Here is a 25117-nt window from a genome sequence, read left to right as displayed (position 1 = left end):
GCTGCGTCGAAAGCCACCTCTCCGTGGCATGACAACCCGCTTACTTCTTAGAGTCCAGTGCCTGGTTGGTCGGGCGGCTCTCCAAGCAGTGATCGGGGACCCCAGCTGCTCCTTCTCGTGACACCGCCACCCTCGACACACGTGGCCCTGAGGTCTGCGGGGAAGGCAGTGAGCGAGCAGAGCGAGGAGGGTGAGGTTTCATGAGGGCCAAGTCTGGCGGTGGCTTCTCCCCGAACCCTCGCCAGCACCGGCCCCAGGGCTCCAGCTAGGAGCAGGGAAAGGGGGAAATGCAGGCTTCCTTTGTGCCCTGGGGGATGGGATGTGAGTTGGGTTAACACGGCTGGTCTCTGTCACAGCAGGGCTTGTGGCCACCAAATGCAGATTTCATTCTTCTACACATAGAGTGTGCCCCTACCCCCGAGGGCGGCATCCTAGGGTCGCACACAGAACCACCAGAGAGCGTATGTGGGGGTAATTTGTTACACAGCAGTAGAGAACAAGCACACACAGAATTCTGCCCTATTTCCTTGCTGTCTTACCCTCATATTGTTGCGACTTCCTGCAGCCCCTGTTGAGGCCATTTGGGATAACGGGAGGAGCGTCACCCCTTAAACCTGATACTTCCCGGGAGGCTGTTACTTGTCCCGATGAGAAGTTTTACTAGGACTTTAGTGTCCCAACCAGTTTTGTTTCTTCCCTCTTCCCGTCTGTTTCTTATCTGTTCCCCCAAGTCCCATCGGCTTCTAGAAACCAATTCCTTTTCCAACCTCTCCATGCCCCCAAAGTTCTGGATTCTCCGTGTCTGTCATTCAGCTTTCCTGAGCTCACCGCTTCACTGTGCTAGCTTTCCAAGTGCAAGGGTCGCTCAAGGGAGGTTTTAAATGGGTCGGGCCTATAAGTGGTGAACATCTTTCAAACCCACGTTTCTTTGGCCAGAACAACTCACAGGGACCCACCTGTGTACCACGGGGCCCTGGGAAAACGCAGTCTTCTTGTGAGCCCAGGAGAAAAAGGAGATGTTCTAGTGAGCACACAGCTTTCTCACGGTGGAGGACAGAGGGAACAGCAAGGGGTGACCTCGGGGCCATCCCCTTTGACTGTTCTTTGTGTGGATGCTCACAGATCTCCACCCTGCTTCCCCAGTGCCCAGGCACAGAATGCCCTCAGCCTCTGAAGTTTCTAGCATTCTCCTGCCCTGACTGGGAAGAGGCACGAGGCAGCTTTCTGAGGAGATGGTCACATTCTACACCTTGACAAGGAGGCTGAAGGGTACGCATTGGTCGAAACTCGGTGCGTGCGTGAGAATTAAGATTTCTGCATTTCATTTCGCTTAAATGTCCCCTCAAAAGAAGTGGCAGCTGAAAAACAAGCACCGAACCCTAGTTAAGGCGAGGCGGGCTGACATGTTGCAGAAGGAGGTGCAGTGATGTCTGAGGTCTATTTTGCACTAAAACTTGGACGGATGGAAGGGGGGAGGCGAACGCAAGGGTGGGGAGATGGCGACAGGAGTCTAGGCGGCTAATATGCAGCCGGCCATTCACTGGGACAGTCCAGCTTTTTCCGTGCTTAAACATGTTAATAAGAAAATGTTGATAAATTAAAAAAACTGCAAAATGGAGGCACCTGGGTGGCTCAGTGGGTTGAGCGTCCGACTTCAGCTCAGGTCACGATCTCGCGGCTCGTGAGTTCGAGCCCCGCGTCGGGCTCTGTGCTGACAGCTCGGAGTCTGGAGCCTGCTTCGGATTCTGTGTCTCCCTCTCTCTCTGTCCCTCCCCTGCTCGTGCTCTCTCTCTCTCTCAAAAATAAACATTAAAAAATTTTTTTTAACTGCAAAATGGAAGAGGACGAGAGGAGGGTGAAGCACGCTACGTCATCGGTGCTGGCACGCTGGGCCTGATGGGAGGGGTTCGGCCCCTCGGAGCTGCAGGAGGGTGAGGAGGAGAGAGGAGAGGCCTGTGGAGGGCCCGGGTTTCGCTGGGTGCAGCTGTTCGCAAGCCAAGAGCCGCGTGGAGCTCGAACTCACAAACCCCAAGATGAAGAGTCCCATGCTCTTCTGACTGAGCCACCCAGGCACCGTCTTGGATCATTTCCTTCTCCTCGTGAGCCCTGCAGCGGAGGGTGAGGGCTCCTGGAGGTTGGAAGAGGGACAAAGACGTGGAGGAGTTTTCTCTGAGATGCCAGCAGAGCTGGCTGGGGACGGCGGGGTCCGCCTGCAGCTGGGAGGCAGCCCTGGCCGCGGACCGAGCCTGGCAGTCCTGGCCTGGCCTCTGTGACCATGCCCTGGCCCCGCAGCACCGCGCGGGCCCAGGGCTAGCTTTCGTGGGGCCCAGGATGGCCGGATGAGGACATGGGAGGGGACACGGGCACAGCAGTTGAGGGCATCGGATGAATGTGCCTGTAATGACAACTGTGACTTTTTTTTTTTTTATTTGATTTTTTTCTTTAACTTACATCCACATCAGTTCGCATCTAGCGCAACAATGATTTCAGGAGTAGATTCCTTAGCGCCCCTTACCCATTGAGCCCATCCCCCCCTCCCACCACCCCTCCCGTAACCCTCTGTTTGTTCTCCATATTTATGAGTCTCTTCTGTTTTGTCCCCCTTCCTGTTTTTGTATTATTTTTGCTTCCCTTCCCTTATGTTCATCTGTTGTGTCTCTTAAAGTCCTCGTATGAGTGAAGTCATACGATATTTGTCTTTCTCTGACTCATTTCACTTAGCATAATACCCTCCAGTTCCACCCACGTAGTTGCACATGGCAAGATTTCATTCTTTTTGATTGCCGAGTGATACTCCATTGTGTATATATACCACATCTTCTTTATCCACTCATCCATCGACATTTGGGCTCTTTCCATACTTTGCCTATTGTCGATAGTGCTGCTAGAAACATGGGGGTGCATGTGTCCCTTCAAAACAGCACATCTGTATCCCGTGGAGGAATGCCTAGAAGTGCAGTTGCTGGGTCCTAGGGTAGTTCTGTTTTTAGTTTCTTGAGGAACCTCCATACTGTTTCCCAGAGCGGCTGCACCAGTTCGCATTCCCAGACAACTGTGAGTTCTGAACTGGGCAGGGAGGAAAGGAGACGAGGGGCCGATGGCCAGCACGAAGGGGGTGGTGGGCAGCTTGGAGGACCCGGATGCAATGTTCTGTTGAGGGGGGACCGCAGGAAAGGAACCACAAGGTGGGGAGGGAGTGGGCTGGGAGGGGGAAGCCTGGGTGGCTCTCTTGGAGGCACTGGTAACAAGAAACAGGTGGTGGGATGGGCGGCTGCTGAGGGGCAAGGCCAAGGCCATGGCAAGGGAGGAGGCTGAGGAAGAGGCCAAGTCGTGGGGAGGGTCATCTGCGTAGGTGGTGAAGTTGTCACGATTAGCTGGAGGGGCGCCTGGGTGGCTCAGTCGGTTGAGCGTCCCAACTCTTGATTTCGGCTCAGGTTGTGACCACACCGTCAAGGGATGGGGCCCTATGTCGGGCTTTGCTCTGGTAGGATGGAGCCTGATGGGAATTTCTCTCTTTCCCTCTCTCTCTGCCCCTTCCCCACTTGTGATTGCCCTCTCTCTCTCTCTCTCTCTCTCAAAATAAACTTAAGAAAAAAGAATAGCCGGAGAAAAAGGCCGAGGGCAAGGTAGTCAGGTCTCTGGTGGACGTCAGTCCTGGGGGCTGGGACACGAAGGCGGAAATGCTGCTGGGAGCCAGGACGAAGCTCATCTCTGGGCCCGTGGGACGTGGCGTGTGGCAGCAAAAAGACACCGTTTAAGAGGGCTGTGAGCATAAGCGGCCAGGACTTGTTAGGGTGCGGGGGGAAAGAGTGTGGCCAGGGACAGTGCGGGTTTCAGCACAGGACAGAGGTGGAGGGAACTTTGCATTCAGAGAAGCGGCTCAGAATCCTAGGAATTTTGCTGACGACAGACCACACGTTCCAGAGCACACAGGGAGCTGGGGGCTGGGGCCGGGGGTGCCCGGGCAGCACAAAGTTCTGGTGCAGAGAGAACTGAGTGAGGTAAAGGACAGAACGGGGTCCGCTCAGTAGTGTCGGAGGCCAGTTTCCAATTGCAGGGCAGTGTGTAGGGGCAAGGCTGGTGGCCTTCAGGCCGGGAGCCAGGGGGTTACCAAGAGCTGGGCGCAGGCACTTTGCGGCTTCCCTTAAATCAGGCCCACGCAGCGCCAGGCGGCGAGGAACCCCGGGCGAGCTCTGGCTCCCGTCCCCAGGCTGAGGGCAGGCTGGGTGACCACCAAGCCACGGGGACCTGTGCGTTGCGAGGGCTCAGCTCCCAGAGTGCGGGCTGCTGGGCTGCACGGCGCACCCTCCTGTCCCGTGGGAGACCAGAAAGCTGGGATTCCGGCGCCTCCCCGCCTCTGGGAGGACTGCAGCCCCATCGTCTGGGCTGCGGGGTTGGGGGCCAGCAGAGGGCAGGCCGGGAGGCCTCTCCTTGCAGCTCCTACCGACGGGGCTCTGTCTTCTTGCCAGGGGAAGCAGGCGGTCACGCCCCACAGCGGGCACTGTGGCCGGGCACCCAGCAAGCCTGCTGCGCGACGCCGAGGAGGCCCTCGGCCTTGGGGACACACCTGTGTTGGGGATGAGCGTGTTAAGGCGAAGAAAAGGCCGCACAGCCACGAGTGGCAGAACCGGGCTTGGAGCGAGGCTCACAGCCTAGGTGGCTGTCCCGCCGGCCGTGCCTCTCTCGGGGCAGCTTCAGTCCCTTCGCCGTACAGGGTCGGGGGAGGGGCCAAAGGGGAGAGGAGGCAGCTCCAGGCCCAGGTTCTGTGAAAAGGTGATGCTTTATTATATAAAAACCTCCACCCACCCCCTTTCCCAGTCCCACGAGGCCACGCGTCAAGCAGATGTATCCGAGGCCAACTCTCTGGAAGGACAACCTGCTTTGTCTGAGGACGGCCGGTCTGGCGGGCGGGGCCTGGTCCGGTGGGCGGGGGTAGGGGCTGGGTGCCTTCACAGGGGGCGTCCTGGCGGTGGGCTGGGCCCGGAGACGCCCTGCGTGTCAGAAGGCCCAGTGTCGTAGCCCAGCTTCCTCATGTCCTTGGTCACCACGTTGAAGAGGAGAGTGACAAAGCCCTGAGAGCGGACGCGGGTCACTGGGAAGAGAAGGGCGGCATCAGCTGGGCTGCTTTGGGAGTCTCTCAGCCTCAGCGTTTTCTCCTGTAAAATGGGAATGACTCCCGGGCCCGTGCCCTTCCCTGGGAGGTGCTCTGGGGAAATGCCTGGGCCCTGCCCCTGCACTCCCTCTGCGTGCCTGGCGGGTCTCTGGCTTCCACCCTGTTGCGTGGGGGTCTCCCCAGTCTCTCCCAGGCTCCAGCTTGCCTGTGGGGTGGGGGTGGGGTTGAGGGGATCAAGCTTTACCTTCCCGGCCTTCACCCTGAGCCACCACCTTGGGGTCTGTGTACTCGGGCCGCCGTCCCATGAACCAGCTGGAAGACAGGAGACCCTGGGTGAGCAGATCCTTTGCCTGGCCATCCCTCAGCCCTGAGACATGGGCTCTCCCCCTGCTGCAGAAACCAGCAGCCCTCCTCCAAGCCCTGTCCTAGGGCTGGACCCTGGGCACAACCTTCCCACGCCACCTCCCTCTGCCCGGGAAGGTGAGTCTGGGTGCCACGTGTGGCTTCCAGCAGGCGTGTGGGGCTCTGTGCCCCACCCCTCCTCAGCTGGATGCCGGGCTTTCCTATCACAGTCACCCATGGCTTTGAGGGACATGTGGGGCTGGGGGCACGGTGGGAACCCAAGTGGAAATCCCAGAAAGAGGACGGCAGCATGATGTGACGCCCCCCCCCCCGCCCCCCCATATCTGGGAGTTCAGCATCCTTGGGGTGGGCAGAGGGGCCAGACCTGGGCTCTCCACTTTCCTCTCAATGGTGTGGGATCCCGCGCAAGTCACTTGCCATGTCTGAACCCTTGAGCCCCAGTGCCTCTCACCTGTACCTAATGGTACCTAGCTCCCCAGGCTCTAGGTGAATGCACTCTGTCAACTACCATGAGAAACATTAGCCCTCCTATTTATGCCTCTTGCATAAATGCACCTGCCCCAAGGGTGGGCTTGCTTTGGGGTGACAGACACGATCACCTGACTCCTCAGTCACTGATGTGAGGGGCACACTCAGTGCCAGGGACCCTGCCATGCCCACTGTCCACCTGCCTCTCACAGGGGCCCTGGTCTGTAAACCCCCGCCTGTCAGAGGCTAAGGGCGGTGTGGTGACATGCCCAAGGCTACAGGCAGGGAGGTGAGGCGGGGCCTCCCCTCCGTCCCAGTTCAGCCGGCCAGAGCCTCACCTCCAACACATGCATTCAGGCCGGGAAACCCTCCCGGGGCCCATTCCCGACCGGGTGGGCCAGGTGTCCCATGCAGGAGCGCTTCCAGCCTGCGTTCTGGGGCCCGGCTGGTGGCAGGGGGGACCAGTGATGTAGCTGTGGGTGGTGGGCTCCCCACAGGGAAGGAGGCCCCTCTATCGGTCCAGGCCCAGGTTCCGGCATTCCCAGAGCAGGCTCTGCCCTGCCTCCCGCTACAGTGGCCTGCACTCTGCCCCAGCGAAGCCACCCTTCCCGAGCAACACCCCTCCAGCTCCAGCTGGAGTCACCCCTTGGCCCAGGCCACCCCGAGTGAGCCAGCCCTGGCCCCCAGCCCACCGGCTGCTGCCTAGGGGAGGAAGCAATGCCTGCCCCCTGCTGTCTGCAGCTCCAGTGACACCCAGTAAGGCGCTCACTGGCTCCCAGCTGAAAAAGAGAGAGAGAGAGAGAGAGAGAGATGGGAGGCGGACTGGGAAGCCAGGGTTCCAGCCAGGCCTGGATGGGCGTATCGCCACTTCTCTGTGCCTCAGCGTCTCCATCTGAGGAGTGGGACTGTGCACCTCGCAGGCACGGGAAGCAGCCACCACGAGCGTGGCACACCCTGAGCACCCATACCCAGAGCTACCAGAGCCAGTGCGTTGCTTCCTCTCCTGAGGCGCAGGAGGGCAGATGGTTCAGGGTAGGGTTGAGCGCCCGTCCAGGCAAGGGCCTGAGGCAGGGAGGGCTGCAGGGGGCTGGAGGAACCAAGTCAGAGGGCACGTGCGGGCAGGGGAGAGGGCCCAAAGGCAGCAGGGCAGGAGAACGCAGGGCCTCGCAACATCCTAGCTGAAGTTAACGGTAAATGCAGAGATGTGCTCGAGTGGTTTCTAAAGCTGTTTTAGAAAACCATTTTTGTCGCTACGTGAAGACTAGATGGGAGGCGCTGTCATAGGCTGGATAATGGCCCCCAAGATATCAGGTCCTAATCCCTGGAACTTGCAAATGTGACCTTATTTGGGAAAAGGACCTTTGCATGTGAGATTAAGGTGAGGATCTTTAACGTGGGGAGACTGTCCTGGATTATCTGGATGGACCCTAAATGCCATCACCAGTGTCCTAAGAGATGCGGAGGGAGATGTGACACAGGGGAGGAGGTGACACGTGAGGTCATACACGTGACTGCAGAGGACACTGGAGCGATGCAGCCGCAGCCACCAGGAGCGGGAAGGGGCTGGGAACAGATTGTCCTCTAGAGTCTTGGCGAGGGGTGGGGGGGGGGGGGGCGGGGGGAGCGCACCCTGCCGGGTACCTTGATCGCAGCCCAGTGATACTGACTTTGGACCATGAGAAAAAAATGTCTGTCATTTAAGCCTCGAGTTGGTGGTGATTGGTTACAGCAGCCCAGGAAACTAATACGGGGCTGAGTGGGCCGGGCCGGGCCGGGCCAGGCGGCCGCGGAGGCAGGAACGAGAAGCCTCCTGCGGGAGCAAAGGCCACTGGGAGCCAGTGACACGCCGGCCTCCACGCGCGCCGGGCCGTGTCTGGGAAGATTTTGATCAAACCGCCTTCGCTAATCAGACCTTCCTCCGGTGTCTGCAGTCCAAGCACACGCAGCCTTGCCCAGAGGAGATGGTCCCCTGCCCCGAGCTGCTGTCCCTGGGGCACCGGCAGAAACTTCGCCTGCCGTGTGAGCCGTAAGGCCTAACTTCCTCAGCAACGAAACCCTTTCCTCAGAGGGCCCTGGCCCTGAGACCCAGGCTGCCCTCAGCGTGGCATGAACGCCCCGGCCCTGGGCAGCTGTGTGGGCTCAAAAGCCCTTAACCTCCCGGCACCCGCCGATGGGCACCGCCCCCACCTTCCCGACGGTCCCACGGGGCGGGTGGCGTCCTCTCTAGCTTCCGCTGGCCCAGGGCACCGGCTAATAAGCCCCTTCCCGTCACGGTGGCCTCCCAGAGGGCAGGGGGCACCCCAGTTCACCCCTCCCCCGGGACCCAGAACTCAGGGAGGCCTCCCTGGCTCAGGTCCAGCGCCGTCCCTCTGCGCGGCAGGGCTCCGGCCAAGGCTCACCCCGACCGGCCAGGCCTGCCGGGGGCTGCTCGTCGGCTGCTACCCGGGGAGCCAGACGGTCCTCCATCCCCTCACGTCGTCCTGCCTGTGAGCAGAGGGCCCAGGGCCCGCTCCTGGCTGAGCTGGCAGGGAGCAGGGGCGGCTGGCCGCCGTGCTAAGCTGACAGGAGCTTCTGGCCCCGACCTCGAGTCGGCCGGCCCTCCGAACTTCGACGTGGAGGCAGTGAGGGGCAAGAGGCCTGGGCCCGGTCTCCCCCACATCCGTGCGCCAGCCACCCTGCCTCCCGGGTGTCCCCCACCCCACCCCGCACCACCACTTACCAGCGACACCCCGTCCTTGCCGCTCCTCACACATGAAGCCCGTGGGCCTTGCACATGCGGTTTTCCTATGTCTGGAACATTCCTTCCCCACATCGCCCACCCTGGCCCTTACCTCTGCTCTAGTCTCTGCACAGATGTCACCCCCTTGAAGAGGCCCCGCTGTGAGGCATTTCCTGACGGAAACTGCCCACCAGGAGTATCGGTGCCGTTCTGTTCGGCTCTTACTGCTGTACCCTCCCGCGTCCTACCTTTTTAACGTCATATTATGCCACGAGCATTTCCCCATCTGCTCTGCTCTGACCAAAGGCTGTTAACGTGGCCCAGGGTAATGGCGCACGGCCTTACGCGGCTGGAACGGTGGCTGAAGGGAGCCCAGCGACCCCCGGAAACCACACAGCCCCCGCTTCCATTTGTCCCCAAAGACAGAGCAGCAGGAAGATGCGACGAGGTTGCCCGGCACAAGTGAGGGGGGGACCGTGACAGCCCTCCCTGCGCCCCCCCTGCTTAGGTCAGAAGGAGGGGCTGGAGGCGACGCGTACGAAACTCACCTCGTAAACTTTTGCAGTTTAGACGTGGATTCTGGGACAAACATGGGGATGGTCCTTTTGTGCCTGAAACAAATGTTTTCACGGACACGTGTGCCGAGTCACAGAAGAGTGACGAACTTCCTGAGCCTCCCGCGAGCAGGAGCTGTCAGACGGGCGGTGCCAGGTCAGCGGCAAGGCCAACCCGTCGGCTGGCAGGGGCTGCACCCACCGGGCCCGGGCTGGGTGCTGAGCGCCGGGAGGCTGAGGCGGGGAGAGCGGGCCCGGCCTCTGGGAGGCCAGAGGCCCCGCGAGTCTTGTTTCTTTCAAAGGGTCAGGAGGATACAGAGGGCTACAGCCGTCCGGCCCGGGGTCCCGGCTCACGCGCCCCTCAGAGGCTCCGGCCTCCACACGTCCAAAGGTGCCGCCACCTCCACGGCCCAGTTTGGACGCCCTTCCTCCGGGAAGCCCCTGAGAACCCCCCCGACCTTCCCCGCCGTGGCCACCTGCCCCAGGCCTGCCCCTCACACCCCGTCCCCCACTCCTCTCCACACACCTCCCCTCACGTCTTGCACTTTCTGTCTCGGCAACGAGACTCCTCAGGGCATTTGGTGCCCGCCGTCCCTCCATCTTCCTCCACCATCTCCAGACAAACTCCCGTCCTCTGGGCCCCAGAACACGCTGTGTCCATACCCTGTCACCGTGCTTAAGAACACGGTCGCTCCTCTCCGTCTGTGTCTACTAGTCTGGGGGCTTCTGAGGAAGGGCCCAGGTGATCACACTAACGCCAGCAGGGCCGGGCACAGAAGAGGGATTAGCAAGAGCTCGCGGGACGCTGAGTGGCGCGGAAAGAGAGGCGTGGATGGAGTCTGAGCCGCAGCCCCAAACTGCCTGCGAACTCTGTCGCTGGGCCCAGCCCCTCGCAGGATATCCCCCGGTGCTTCCTGCCAGGGCCTCTGACACTCCCCCCACCCACCCGCTGTCTCGGGGTGGGGTGGGGGGGAGGCAGCCCTAGCTTCACCCATGTGGGTCTCCTTCCAGATATGGGCTCTAATCCACAGCCCCCAAGCCGAGTTGCCCAGGCGCCTGGGGACCCCAGTGCATCCCCAGCCTAGAGGTGACATCCATCCCAGGAAAAGGCCTGCTGGGGGTGCCCTGGTTCTCAGCCAGCACGGCCCAGCAAGGGAGGGACTGCGGCCCAGGGACCAGTCAGAGCCAGGACCTACCTGCCGGGCGAGAAAGGCAAGTGCACTGCCCCATAGCCTCGAACCACATCGTTCCCAAACACGTCTGGTCCATACACACTGAGCACGATCTGTGGCCCTTGGGAAGGACAAGACGAAAGGTCAGCAGGTGGCAAAACTGGGGCGGGGCGGGGGGGGGAAGGTGCCAGGCAGAGAATCCGGATGGTGCTCAAAGCCCCAGGGGCTGTGGCTGTGCAGAGGGCAGGAGTGGACACAGGTCCTGTCCCCTGGGTCCGTATATTCACCCTCTGAATGTAGGGATGAAATCACCGCCCCAGGTGACAGGTGAGGTGAGTGGGTGCGGCCCCCAGGCAATGACCTGCCTTCCCGGCCTCTCGGCTTCCTCCTAAGACAAGGAGAGTAGTGCCTGACACAGAAGAGCTCCGTGTTAGGGAGAGGTTCGTACCAAACAACGCGTGCCGAACGTGGTACTTTGGTTTTACCCATTTTTTAAAAATTTTATACAAACGGAATCCTATAGTATGTGTATTGTTACTTAGCTTTTTCCTTTTTTTAATTATTTTTATTTATTCATTTATTTTATGTTTTATTTATTTTTGAGAGAGAGAGAGAGAGAGACAGATAGAGTGCGAGCAGGGGAGGGACAGAGAGGGAGACATAGAATCCAAAGCAGGCTCCAGGCTCCGAGTTGTCAGCACAGAACCCAATGCGGGGTTTGAGCCCATGAACCATGAGATCACGACCTGAGTGGAAGTCGGACGCTCAACCGACTGAACCACCCAGATGCCCCTCTTTTTTTTTTTTTCTTTTTTAATTTTAGAGAGAGACAGCATGAGCAGGGGAGAGGGCCAGAGGGAGAGAGAGAGACTCTTAAGCAGGCCCCACACTCAGCACCAAGCCCCATGCGGGACGCGATCCCACAACCCTGGGATCATGACATGAGCCAAAATCAAAAGTCAGACGCTCAACTGACTGAGCCGCCCAGGCGCCCCGGGACCCAGCTTCTTTATAATTCAACATCATGTTTGTGAGATTCTATCAAACTGTCATGTATGGGGTTTTGCTCGTTTTCAACGCTAGGTAACATTCTAGCTCTGGACAGAGAATGAGGACGTGGTTCACTCTAGTGCCGATGGACACGTGGGTGGCTTCTCCTTGGGGGACCCCCCGATGGGGAGACTATGCGCTCTCTGCTACTCTCGTCCAAGCTCCGGCCCCCTGTGCACGCACGTTTCTGCTGGGTACGTGTCCGGGGCGTCCCGCAGGGTACACACACACTCGGGCTGAAAAGAGAACGCGGGGCCGTCTCCCAAAGGGGTCGTGTCACCCACACACTCCCGCCCGTGACGGGAGTTCCCTTCACACCACATGCTCACGAAGCTTAGGATCTTTCCTCCAGCATTCTCCCCTGAGCTATTCTGGTGCGTGGGCTGCGGCACCTCACGGTGGCTTTTAATTTTTAACATTTATTTATGTTTTTTAGAGAGAAAGAACATGAGCAGGGGAGGGGCAGAGAGAGAGGGAGACACAGAAACCTAAATAGGCTCCAGGCTCCGAGGTGTCAGCACAGAGCCCCACGCGGGGCTCAAACTCACAAGCTGTGACATCATGACCTGAGCCCAAGTCAAAGGCTGAGACGGAGCCACCCAGGCGCCCCTCGCGGTGGCTTTCATTTGCATTTTCCTTAACTGTAATCTTTCTTACTAAAATAAAGCTGAGGCCCTGCTCCGTGTCTTGTCACTAGATGTCCCCTTTTGTGAAGTACCCGCTCAGCCTCTTGCCCGTTTTTCGACCGGATGGATCTTTTTCTCATTGACGTGTAATGTGTACGTGTGTGAATTCTGCGGCCTGTCTTTTCGGGCCAACTGCTGTCTTCTGATGAATAGAAGCCTTTAATTTGAATATGGCCAAGTCCCTGGATCTTTCCTTTAAAAAGTCCTTTGGGGGCGCCTGGGTGGCGCAGTCGGTTGAGTGTCCGACTTCAACCAGGTCACGATCTCGCGGTCCGTGAGTTCGAGCCCCGCGTCGGGCTCTGCGCTGATGGCTCAGAGCCTGGAGCCTGTTTCCGATTCTGTGTCTCCCTCTCTCTCTGCCCCTCCCCCGTTCATGCTCTGTCTCTCTCTGTCCCAAAAATAAATAAACGTTGAAAAAAAAAAAATTTTTTTTAAAAATAAAAAGTCCTTTGAAGGGGCGCCTGGGTGGCTCAGTCAGTTAAGCGTCCGACTTCAGCTCAGGTCATAATCTCACAGTTCATGAGCTCGAGCCTCGCGTGGGGCTCTGTGCTATCAGCTTGGAGCCCACTTTGGATCCTGTCCCCCTCTCTCTCTGCCCCTCCTCTGCTCGTTCTCTCTCCCCCCTCTTTGAAAAAGTCTTCCCTTACCTGATCATGGCTCTAGCGTCCTAGACTATCTTCCTGAAGCTTTACTACTTTGCTTTCACATTTCCATTTACGCATCCACCTGGAGCTGACTTTTGTGTATGTGTGGTAGGATGCGGGGATCCGGTTTCTTTCCCTGTGCATATCTGACTGTCCCGGTACCTTTTATCAAAGACACCTGCTTTCCCCTCCTGCTCCACAGTGCCCTTTGTCACAAATCAACTGTCTACGTAGGCTTAGGTCTGTCTTGGGGCTCTCTTTGGATCTGTCTGTCTCTCCATGTGCCAGAACTACACTTAGTTATTCTGCTTTAAAATTAAATTGAAGCTTGATGTGTGGTGGAACGAGTTATATTTTGATCTTGTAAGGAATTTCTTTTTAAAATGCCATTTTCGATTCACTGTTTATGCACGTATTTTAGTTATTTTTATACAGAAAGCCACTGGTTTTTGTGTGCCCATCTCATATCCAGCATCCATGGAAACTTATTAATTCTATAACTTCTCTGTAGGTCATTTTGCACATTCTTTAAAAAAATTTGTTTACGTTTATTTATTTGAGAGAGAAAGAGAGTGGGCAGGGGATGGACACACACACAGAGAGAGAGAGAGAGAGAGAGAGAGAGAGAGAGAGATTGAGAATCCCAAGCAGGCTCTGCACTGTCAGTGTAGACACTGATGCAGGGTTCAAGCTTATGAACCGTGAGATCATGACCTGAGCCTAAACCAAGAGTCAGATGCTCAACCGACTGAGCCACCGGGGCGCCCCCATTTTGCACACTCTACATACACAAGGTTACCTGTGAAGAACAATTTTGTTCTCCCTAATTCTTATGCCTTTTGTTTGTGATGGTGCCAGCAGGAAGGAAATTTCACTTAGGAGAGGTGATATTTGCTCTAAGTGTTTTATAGAGAACCTTCATCAGGTTAAGAAAGTTTCCTTCTGTTCCCAGTTTGCTAAGTGTTTACCACGAATGGATGTCGAATTTTATCTTGGTTTCTTCATTTATAGGGATGATCGTGACTTTCCTTCTTTTTAAAGCAGTGAATCACACTGGTTGATTTCAGATGTTCCACGTACAAGCTTTGTATTTCTGGAATAAACCGTACTTGTTCAGGATCCCCCTTCCATCCTGCTAGATTTGGCTTACGGATATTTCGTTTGGGGCTTTTTGCCACTATGTTCAGGGTCTGGAATGATCTGGAGCTGAGCTGCTTCTCCCTTCCTCCCAGGGTGCAGCACCTCGAGGTCTCCATCCGAGTTGTACGGATTTTTTTATTCTGGTGCCCCGAACCCAGTGCAGCTGTCAAAAGTCTCAGTCAGCCTCTCAGTCACCTCTGGTGGAGTCAGCAAATACTTGCAGGGGTGATGTGAGTGGGATCATGTCTCTAGATTTTGTTTTCTCCTGGCTCTTGGCCTGGTAAATCTCCAATACTTGGCCAGCTCCCTGAGGCCTTCAAAGAGTCGTGTTTGTTTTTGCTTCTTAGTAGTTTATCCACCTCTCCTAGCTTTCCTCAGCAGCAGGAGACTGCTCCATAATCCAGAGCCCCGTTCCAGGAAGCCTATGGAATGGGGCGCCTGGGTGGCTCCGTCGGTTAAGCGTCCGACTTTGGCTCAGGTCGTGATCTCATGGTTCGTGGGTTCGAGCCCCACATCGGGCTCTGTGCTGACGGCTCAGAGCCTGGAGCTGCTTCAAATTCTGTGTCTCTCCCTCTTTCTGGCCCTCCCCCACTTGGGCTCTCTCTCTTTCTCTCTCAAAAATAAATTAACATTAAAAAAAAAAAAAAGCATCTATTGAAGCATCTTACTCAGGGACAAAGACAAGATGCAGTCCAGGCGGCCCTGCTCCGGACCCTCTGTACCCAGTAAGCCTAGGCCCCAGGCCACACGAGGCAGAAAGGCCCAGACTATGAAATCAGATGGACCTGAAAGCCAGTCCACACTCAGCTCCTAGCTATAAAGTTGAAGGCAAATGACATCACTTTCTGTGTCAGTTTCCTAACGTGGGAAAAGAAATGGAATGCAATCTGTCCACCACATAGGATTAGGAAGCTAGGAAAAGCACACATGGGGGGAGTATTCACAGCCCCTTTGGAGCGACCCCAGACTTTGCACACAGTAGGCGGTTATTAAGTGAGAGCGAATTCCAACTACTGGACAAGGCAGATCGTAAACACTGCAAGCAACGAGGGCGCTGGGAAGGAGGCCAGAGATGGCAGCGGGAAGGGGTGTCCCAGGTAGAGGGGACTGTACGAACCAAGCCTCGGAGAGGTGACTCGAGGGATGTGCACAGGAGGTGTGGACGGCTCCGGTCTGGCCGCAGCACAAGACACGACCGCAAGCTGAGAGCCTCGCAGGCCAGACCGCCACAGCCATGGACACCAGGCTGTGCCCTTCCCAGCCCCAGAGCTGTCCAAGGCGCAGGCTGGGGCCTCACCCGATCGGCTCTGAGCTCCCAAAATGTCAACTGCACAGCATGTAGACGAACTGGGGTGGGGAGGTGGGGGGAAGCGGCCAGGTGTCAAGAGAGCCCACGGCAAGGCTGACATAAGGGTCCCAGAGGTGGGCAGTGGAGAGCCGAGAGCGGACAGTGGTGGCAGGACGAGGCCCGGACTGTCCTGGGGGCGCCTCCCCGTCCCGGTCCCCGCAGGGCCCCGGGGACTCACAGCCGTAGGGGTTGGTGCTTTTAAAGGTGACGTCGATGGGGAAGTTCCACACCAGCGCCTGCCGCACGTCTCGGCTCTTGGATGTGATCTGTGAGATGCCCTCCTCCAGACCCTGTGAGCACAGAGACAGTGACAGCCCGAGCTCCAGCTGCCATGCACGCCCCTACCTGGGTGGGCAGGCGGGAGGGCTGTGTCCTTCCCTTCTGCCCACATGCTAACTTCCCAACAACAGGGTCTGCGAGGTCACGGAGCAGCTCCTAGGTCTCTCCGGGTTTTATTTCGTTCGAGCTTGACGGCCTGGAGCCAACTGGGCGCAAGCAAGTTCTCCCCTCGCCAGCCCGAGGAACCGGCTCCGGCCGGCCGTCCCCTCGGATGTCACCGATTTCACCCCGATGCTTCCTGTCGGGGCACAAGTGTGTGCGATTTTCCCCATCACCAGACAATCCTGCCCTCCTTCTTCCTCCACCCGTCAACCCGTTCGATGCTCCCTGCCAAGCAAAACTCCTTGAAAGGTCTGTCCGTTACTCCCTGGCTCCAGTTCCTTCTCTGCTTTTCTTTTGAGAAGCGACTTCAGTCTGGCTACAGGCTCCCACTCTACCAACATGTTTTTGTGGCGTAGCACCAGTGACCCCAGCATCGCTGTATCTATGGACACTTCTCTGTCCTCAGTTCACCTGACCCAGTGGCAGCGCTGGACCCGGCCGATCGCTTCCTGACACACTCCCCCTGAGTGGTTTCTGGGACACAGTACGTACATATGTCTTTGGGTCTTTCCTCCTCACGGGAGGGGTGGTCCCCACTGTTGCTCTCAGCACTTGCTCCTTTCGTGTGGGAGCGTCCCGGGGCTCCGTGTTGGGACGCTCCTCTAACCGGCACTCGTGACCTCAGCCATCTCGGGGCCGCCAACGTGGTCTGGGTGTGGCTGATTCCCAGACCCGGGTCTCCAGCCTGGTCCTTGCTTCTGACCTGCAGATCAGCACGGCCCCACCCCCAATGCCCACCCAGCACCTCCGCCTGGATATCTAGTGGGAACCTCAACACTTGCCGGGCCGAGTTCTGGAAAGTTCTTCCAGATCTGCTCTCTCTAGTCTTCTCAATCGAATGGCAGCTGTGCTAAGTGCCCAGGCTAGAAAGCTTGGTGCTACTTTTAACTACTTTCTGTCATGCCCCACATCTGTCCGAGAGGAAACCCCGTTGTCTCCCGTCTTGTTCGACCACCTGTCATCACCCCCCCGTGCCACGCCTTGTCCATGTGCCGTGTCTGCTCCTCTGTTTCTGGTAACCGTCCATGGCGTCCCTGCTTTGGCCCTTGCTCCCCTGTCTACTGGGAACACAGAAGCTGGAGGGAGCTTTGAAAAACACAAGACGGGTCACTTTCCCTCTGTTCTAGACTCTCTGAGGGGGTCCCAGGTCACCCCGAGTGAGGCTGTGGTCCTCACTCTGACTTACCGTGTCCTCCAAGGCCTGCCCTGTCTTCGACACCCCCTGCTTCATCCCCAGTCACTCCCCTTCCTGCTCATGCTCCTCACTGGCCTCCCTCCTGCTCCTCAAGCACGCCAGGCGCACCCCTGCCTCAGGGCCCGTGCGCTGCTGCTCCTTCGGTCTGGAAAGTTCTTTCCACAGACTTCCGCATGGCTTATTCCCACACTTCCTTCGGGTCTTTACCCAAAGTTGCCTTCTCAGGAAGGCCTTCCCTGGCCATCTGATCTAGATTCCAGCTTCTCTCTATCCTGCACACCTCCCTGCCTGACTCTACTTTCTCCTTGGCACTTTTCACTAGAACATACTAGAACACTAGTACTTAGTGTCTGTCTTGCCCCACAAGAATGGGCACTCAACAAAGTCTGGGACTCTTGTCTGGCTTCGTCCACCACTGTCTCCCCGTCACCCAGAAGGCTGGCAACAGTTATTCAGTTAGGGGGTTAACAGAAAGTAAGTATTGTCACCTCGCCGTGCAGAGGAGGAGACAGGCTCGGCGAGGCTTCGACAAGTGCTGCACACAGTAAAGTGTGGAGAGAGCCGACATGGTCGTCCCAGCCCATCTCCTGGTGGAGACAGACTGTTCCCAGGGAAGTCTTGCAAGGACAGCTTCCGTTCTGCCTCCTGACTCCCCAGAGTCCTCCCCATGAGCTAGGAGAGGCCAAGTGATGAAGGGACTTGCCCAGAGGCTCCACAGGGTGGCTACTTCCAGGCTGGCCCCCTGGGGCCTGCGTGCCCACGCCACCCATACATGCCTCCTCGCTGCCATGTGCAAGTTCCCGGGGTGAGGCTCGCGGGCAAGCGCAGCCTGGATCCGGGAGCCCGCCCGTGGCTGCGTCCTCCACTCCAGCTTTACCAGGAACAAAGTCGTGTTTTAGAACCCCCCCGAACTCAGTGTCTACCTCTCAGTGCGTTCTGAACTGGGAGAGGGAGGGATGTACGATGGACACCTTGAGAAACCCCAACAGTCGTGGGGGCTGTGAGTGAGGGAGGCCCAAGAGCCCAGCTTACCGCCGTGGGGGCCCAGTCCTGGCCATACACAAAGCAGTATTTGCAGTAGAGATCATCATACTCAGGAAACTGTGGAAACAAACACACACAGGTTCTGTTTACAGGGACTCGTGGTGAAGCTACGTTGGCCAGGTAAGGGCAGGTAAGGCCGTGTTGGCCAGGTAAGGGCAGCTGACGGGAGTTCTGAACACGGGGTGCCTGGGGTGGCGTCTAAGAGACAGCCGGACGAGGAGTTCGGCAGAGGGGCCGGGGCCCGAGATGTGGGAGTCCAAGGGAGAGTCCCAGGCTGCTACTGCCCTCGAGCCTTTGCCCAGCCTCTGCCTTCCGTCTGACATGCCCTTCCCATTCCTTCATCTGGCAGACTCCTGTTCGTCCTTCAAAACTTACCTTCCAGAGAGCCTGCCCTAACCTCCAGGCTGTTTCAAGGGCCACCGCCTCGCGCTGCCAGCCCCTGGTCCTTCCTTCCGTCAAAGCTCTGATTGCCCGTGTTTATTTCTGCCAACCCCATCTGACTGCGAGCTGAGAACAAGAGTGATGACGTTTTGGTGTCCCCGATGCTTGGCACGAGGGTAGGCATAGAGAGGAGGTCTAAGGGAATGGTGAAGTGAAAGGTCTAAGAACCCGGATGCTAGCGGGACAGAGAGCAAACACAGGGCTGGAGCTCAAGGCCTGAAGAGGGGGTGGGGCCCACAACTGAGTGGGAGGAGCAGTGGGAGTGGCAAGCGGGCTGACAGTAGAGGTAGTTGTGATGCTGCCCAGCCAAAGGCCCCTACGGGGACAGAAGAGGAGCAGACAGTCTTGGGCACTAGGACCAAGGCCGCCGGGTGGGTGCATGGGGGCATAATCCCAATGAAACAGGAAGGCAAGAGACACCTACTAAGAGATCGTGGCAGGGCTTTGCCCAAACCATCTCACTTAATCCTCACAAGGATATAATCAACGCCATCTTCCAACAGCCTGGAAGGGTAATGCAGCAAAGCTCTGGCACAAGACAGACCGGGTTCAAATCTCAGCCTTGCCACTGCCTTTGGGCAAGTGTTCCCCCGTCTGTAAAATGGTGGTGTTAGTAATACCCACCTCCCAGGACTGTTGTGAGGACTGAATGCGCAGTGCTGGGCGCCAAGTGTGACACATAAGGAATACATGGTGCGTATATCTCTGTGCGTATATAAATATGACAAATGGTTCTCAAGTGTCGGGGGATGGAGGGTAGCGTCTCCTTCTGTCAGACTGGACAGACTCTCCCTGGATCTTTCCACCATCACCATCGTTGTATCGGATCGCCTAAACCACCTCCATTCTAATCCAAGTTTAAGGATTCGAGGGCTCAGAGTGCGGAGCACTTGAGGACCGAGGCCCAGCGTGCCGGTCGGGTCTCGGCTCGTCCCGTTACACCCGCGTTAGGCTCCTGCCCGTGACTCAACAGAGTGGACACGATCCGAACCAGGGGTCACAGGCGCGGCCGAGCGTGCCCTCGGTACCAGCTCAACCTCTCGAGGTCTGTTTCCACACGCGCACGTCGGGCGCGAAGACTCCGCCAAGCCTCTCAAGGGCTGGTTCCCCTCCCCCGTCTAACCCGGGAAGAGAGAGGCTCACAGGAACGACGCGCCTCTCCGGAGCCACACAGCAGCCCGGGAGATCGCGGCATAGGCCCCGGGGGGAGACAAGGGGAAGGCCGGGCAAGGTCCACGGCCGCTCACCTGGGCGCTCTCCACCTGCCCGTTGACCATGAGTAGGAAGACGCTGGGACCCGCGGCCGCCATGGCAGGCTGGGGGCGCCTGGAAACGACCCAGGCTGCGCGCGGGGTTGCTAAGAGGCGCCGGGTTGCCCTGGAAACAGACGGCGTGGCGCATGGGACACATTTCTTGGGAGCGGCACCTTCGCGGAGGCGAGCATGTGTGAGACAGTGCGCAGGCGCAGTCAGCGGCTGCTGGTGCGAGGGGCGGGGCTTTGGGGGGAGGGGCTCGGCAGTCCCACCCCTCTCCAGGGGGAGCCGGGACCGTCCACGCAGGCTGGGCGGGAGCGTGGGCCCGTTATGTAGAATTCAGCCCCGCCGTCCGATCCGGTTACACCCGCAGGGAGTGTGTATCCACTCGGCCTCGGCGCTGCCCGCCCCGAAGCGCAGAGGCCCGCCCTGACTCAGGCGGGCCAGGAGCCAAGTGGTGCAGATGCTCTCCGCCACGAGATGTCGCTGTGGCGCTACCTGGAGGATGGCTGCCAGGGCGTGCGGAGGAGGGATCCTGATGCGCGACCACCGCGTGTCGCGTGTCGCAGGCAACGCTCGAAGGCCGCGAGTCAGACGAGGCTCGGGGCCGCCCGGGTTCTGGAGAGTCTCCAGCTGGGGCCCAGCAGCGCCCAGCGTCAGGTCAAGGGGATGCCCCTTTGGGGCTTTTGAGGTCCTCGGCCCCCAAGAAGTTGTGTAAACAAACTTGGGAGGGACCTCCAGAAAACTTTAGTCCAAGCCAAGGCTCCTCAGTGTGAAGGGGGGAAACTGAGGGCCACGGAGGGGCAGCATCCCAGTCATCTGGCCGTAGGGGGAAGAGTGAGCCAGAACCCATGGCTCTGCCTGATTACTGTTCAAATAACAGTGACTCCCTGGCCGTCCTGCGTAGGTCATGGTTTCTGTTAACACAGCAATCCGATCCTTCTTAGCACCCACTGTGGTTTGTATTTGCACATTTATTACTGTCATGACTCGGGCTATTGCTTGCCTCCCCTCCTCTAGACAGGCCCGCCTGTTGCCTGAGACCAGGGGCCCCACTGATCCTGTGTTCTGGTTGCCTGGCACATAGGAAGCACTGGTAACATTGTTGGACGAAGGAATAATTGTGAATACATCTCAATTACTCAAAGAGGAAGCAGATCCAGAGAGGGGAGTTTGCTGGGAACAGTCACAGAGGCAGGTAAGTAGCCGGATCAGGGTTCAAACCCAGGACTTCACAGGCTAAAGATCCTCACTGCCTCCTCTGTCTGGTCCCAGGCCGGGCCCAAGGACGCTTCTTGGCCAGGGCGGGAAAAGTGGCATTAGAGACCTTATCTCTGATCCAGGAAATGAAGGGATGCACAGGCCTGTAGACTTCTGGGAGGCCAGGCCCCCAGCAGGGACCCCAGGTGATCGCCCCCTGTAGCAGCCAGCTGTTAGCTTGGAAGCAGACCAGGGGGCTCCCATCAGACACCTGTGCAGGAGAGGGAAGGAGGGGTCAAAGCCAGCAGGGACCCACTGACCACTCCCTGAGAGGCGAGCAGAGATACCTGATTAGGGGAGGGGGCGGGGGGAGGCAGCCAGGGTTCCCACCTCTGACAGGAGATGCTGGGGAGGCCAGATGGTTGGGGGCCCCAGTGCAACACACAGAGCTCAGAGCTCGGGTGGACTTGGTCATCCCCCCTCCCCCCATCGCTCACACCCTCTTGCCAGTTAAAATGCTTTCTCCCACAAATTCTACCACTCTTGCCTGACCCTTTCCTCCTTGTGGCTCTTGAGGCTCAGTGTTACACAAAAGTCAGTTTTTATTTTTTTTTTTTAATTTTTTTTTTCAACGTTTTTATTTATTTTTGGGATAGAGAGAGACAGAGCATGAATGGGGGAGGGACAGAGAGAGAGGGAGACACAGAATGGGAAACAGGCTCCAGGCTCTGAGCCATCAGCCCAGAGCCCGACGCGGGGCTCGAACTCACGGACCGCGAGATCGTGACCTGGCTGAAGTCGGACGCTTAACCGACTGCGCCACCCAGGCGCCCCCAAAAGTCAGTTTTTAACAAAACGCTTGTGTTTTGTCAGATAACCAGGGGCTTTCCAGCGGTTCAAAACCTGGCTATGTCAAAGGCTGCCCCACATTCAAGCAGGACCTAAAGGGGAAGTCTCCCCAGGGGGTGGGAAGCCCCTAATCAGGGGTGCACATTAGCTGCTTGCCTGGGTGTTATGGAATAGGAGACCCTGGGAGGATGGCCAGCCTGGCTCTACCGAGTCTGGAGGCATTAGGAGGGGCTTTAGGGGAGGGCACGTCTCGGGGCCTGCTTGGGCCCAGCTCGAATCCTTACCGCCAGTTCAGAGGGGCCGGCGGGGGGCTTGGTGCACTGGGAGCCCTCAGGCAGGCTGGCCTCCGGGTCAGGACAGTCAGGGTGGAGGCGAAAGGCATCTTTGCAGGTGTGGATACGCAGTGGTCTCAGCGGGACACTGTGCAGCTCTCGGGGTGGGATGTAGGGATCTGCTGGGGGCGGGGGAGGGTGGGGGAGGGCTGCGATGGGCGGACCCTCAGCCAGGACTGATATCCGGCAGGTTTGCACCAGCCCTGCCCTGCCGGTTGGCACACCGCAGAGTTTCCCTCCCTGCCCCAAGTCTCCCTGCCCTGAACCCAGTCCTGAGCTTCCAGTCCTCCCTGACGCTCCTCACCTCCACCTCCCTCTGCTATGGCTCCATCCTTCCCTGCATTCTCACGGTGCTCCCAGGGAAGCTTTAAGCCTGGGGAGGAGGCCAGGAGCGTGCCCAGGGCCAGCCTTTGGGGCTGGGAGCTGACTCAGGCATAGCGGAGCGTCCCTGCTCACCCTCTCCCCTGCATGCTGGCATCTTTGGTGCTGACCATTGGCTGGCCAGAGCCAGGCTGTTCTCCGGGCTCGGGGACTGTGGGGATTAGTGCCCCCGCAGGTGCCCCAATCTCCACCTTGGCTGTCTGCCTCGCCCAGTCCAGCGCCCCCTGCTGCCCTCAACCGTCCCAGGCACCTCTCCCATCCTACCGATATCAGCCTCAAACCCTTGGGCCCAGCAGAGCAGCCGTGGGAGGAAAGGTTGGGGCCGGGTGGCCAGAGGGACCGGCTGCACGGCGCTGCTGAGAGGTGGTGGCCTTGCCAGTCGAGCCAGGGCCAGGCCACCGGACGCAGAGCCCTCACTCCCTCCTGGGGACAGGAGCAGCTCCTCTACACGGGAAATGCTCTTGCAACTGTCCAGCACCAGGCGGTCTGGGCCCAGGGTCACTCTGAACTGGGACCGAGGCCCGCTGTAGAGATCAGGAGGTAGTGAGCCTGGGGGCCTCCCCTCTGGAGCCCCTCTCCACCACCCTCCCGGGCCCTGCACCCACCTGCCAAAGCAGCTGGCTCCTGCGAGCACCCACTCTTGGGAGATGAGGACCCCCCTCTAAGCGGTAGCGGGCATCCAGGAAGATGCTTGCCTGCCAAGGCCACGCGGCCAGGCCCTTCCTGCTGTTGGCCTCCGCCGGCCTGATTCCCGCACCTCAGGAAATGAGGCCTCACAGCTCCGCTCCGGGACCCCCACACCCGGGGGGGGGGGGTCTGGCGTTCATTTCTTTCCTGTCTGACCCACCGCCTTTCCACCCAGGCCCCTGCTAACCTCTGCAGCCCCAGATCCGACCTCTTGCCCCCTCTCGCCCGAGGCCAGGCTGCCTGCGATGCGATCCTGTGTGAGCTGGAGAAAGCTACCTAACCTCTCAGGGTCTCAGTTTCCTAGTTCCACCCCGAGGGGTCTTGTGAGGATTAGAGGGAGTAATGTAGGTCAGAGACTGGGCACATCATCTCCGCCCTGCCCACCGAGAGAACTCCTATTCAGCCTTCAAAGCCCACTTTTGTGAAGTCTTCTTTGCATGCCTGTCCCCAGCCCCTCCCCATCTTCCCTGTGGGGAAGCTTGCCTCACCTTCCTGCCCAGAAGCTCAGTGTAGGTGGGTATTCAGCTCTGCTTGCTTTTCTCTCAAGATGGGGAGCTCACTCATTGCTAAGGCAGCTGGGCCTCATTTAGGTGCCTTCACCCTGTCCATGTGGTTTGACCCTCAGGATCTTCAAAGGTCAGGCCCCATCCACGTGGAGCTCCTCCCTGGAGGCTACACACCCCCCACTACCTGTCCCCATGTCTGTCCTGCACCCGAGTTCCTGTTACTCGAACCCAAGTCTGGGTCGGCAGTTTTTTTGTTTTTTTTTTTTCAACGTTTACTTATTTTTGGGACAGAGAGAGAGCATGAATGGGGGAGGGGCAGAGAGAGAGGGAGACACAGAAACGGAAACAGGCTCCAGGCTCTGAGCCATCAGCCCAGAGCCCGACGCGGGGCTCAAACTCACGGACCGCAAGATCGTGACCTGGCTGAAGTCGGACGCTTAACCGACTGCGCCACCCAGGCGCCCCATGGGTCGGTAGTTTTAAGAGAACCTGGACTCTCAGCCCTCCAGGGATGGGTGCCCCCCCACCCCCCGCGGAGGCCACCTCCTTCACCCTCTATCCCCAGCCCCCTTCCCGCAGCCTCTTACCAGACAGGAGCAGCAGCACCAGGACCATTTGCATAGCGGGCCCCGGGTCTCGTCCCCACCGGGTCTGGCCTCCTCCCTGCCAGCCCAGGACCTTTAACGTCTCCGGCGTCCCCTCCCCACCACCCACACAAGGCCCACGTCACCAGGCAAGGGGGAACTGGCCTGGGAAAGAGGAAGCGGCCATGGCAGGACTGGCAGGGGGCGGGCGTCCTGGCGACAGACCTAGGCCCATCCTGGTGACCGCAGCAGGGACTCACATCCCGCCCTGCCTCCGGTCTCAGGTGACAGGTGGAGAGGGCAGCTGGCCCGAACCCACAGCAGCACTGATAATCCCAACCCCCCCTCTGTTGATGCCCCAGCGAGCTCTGGGGCGCCCACACCGAGGGTTCCCCACAGCAACTCCACGAGAGCCGTCCGGCCACCTGCCAGTCCCTGTTACAGATGGGGAAGTCGAGGCTCGGAGAGGTGAAGTGACTTGCCGAGATCAGTGTTGGAAGCAGAGTTGGATTCAAACCAGAGTCTGCGCGACTCCAGATCACCACATCCTTCCCTCTCACAGCTCTTCTCGGTCTTTCTTCCTGGCTCAGGCGCTCTCGGCTCTTCACGCCAAGAATGCTTGTGGGCTCCCCGCCAGATGCAGCACAGGCCAGACCACAGCTGAATCCCCCAGGCAATGCAAAGGTAGGCCCTTTGTGGTGTGTCACGCCCCTCTGGCCCCTCCTGTGGCTGTCCCCCTGCCCCCCCCCCCCCGGCCCCCCAGCCTCACGGTGCTGGACGCCTGCATGCACACCGCCTTCTTACAAATCGTATGTATTTGTTTTCGCTGAGGTGGAACTCACATAACCATTGTTTAAGTTACAATTCAGTGTACCCCAGTGTCTTTGCACATGCTCTTTTCTTCAAGCCTGGAATATCCCTTCCGCCTTTGCTGCCTGAAAGCTCCT

At 58.5% G+C, this 25117-nt stretch overlaps 2 protein-coding genes across 3 annotated transcripts; both read right to left on the bottom strand.

Annotated features, from left to right (window-relative positions):
* Positions 1-4761: 4761 nt before the first annotated feature.
* Positions 4762-20340, bottom strand: B9D1 (B9 domain containing 1). 2 transcript variants are annotated; one of them, XM_025920391.2, is made up of 7 exons: positions 19626-20340; positions 17926-17994; positions 15436-15547; positions 10414-10510; positions 9212-9274; positions 5358-5425; positions 4762-5092 (listed from the first exon to the last, which is right to left on the bottom strand). In XM_025920391.2, exons 1-7 carry the CDS (start codon positions 19686-19688, stop codon positions 4950-4952), a joined length of 615 nt encoding a protein of 204 aa, XP_025776176.1. In that variant the 5' UTR covers positions 19689-20340; the 3' UTR covers positions 4762-4949. The 2 variants fall into 2 exon arrangements, with proteins under 2 accessions (XP_025776176.1, XP_086542294.1); XM_086686168.1 differs by lacking the exon at positions 19626-20340 and adding an exon at positions 18313-18391.
* Positions 20341-20585: 245 nt separating this feature from the next.
* LOC147574071 (serine protease 33-like) lies at positions 20586-25020 on the bottom strand. Its single transcript, XM_086686613.1, has 5 exons — positions 25013-25020; positions 24174-24335; positions 22658-22917; positions 21965-22131; positions 20586-21102 (listed from the first exon to the last, which is right to left on the bottom strand). The coding sequence occupies exons 1-5, from the start codon at positions 25018-25020 to the stop codon at positions 20881-20883; spliced, it is 819 nt and encodes a 272-aa protein (XP_086542739.1). The 3' UTR covers positions 20586-20880.
* Positions 25021-25117: the final 97 nt, after the last annotated feature.

The sequence above is a fragment of the Puma concolor genome, chromosome E1 (genome assembly GCF_028749965.1).
Source record: "Puma concolor isolate L17-30 chromosome E1, mPumCon1.1.hap2, whole genome shotgun sequence".
NCBI lineage: Eukaryota > Metazoa > Chordata > Mammalia > Carnivora > Felidae > Puma > Puma concolor.
The sequence above is the reverse complement of the archived record's forward strand: the minus strand, read 5'-3'. Positions and strand labels throughout refer to the sequence as shown.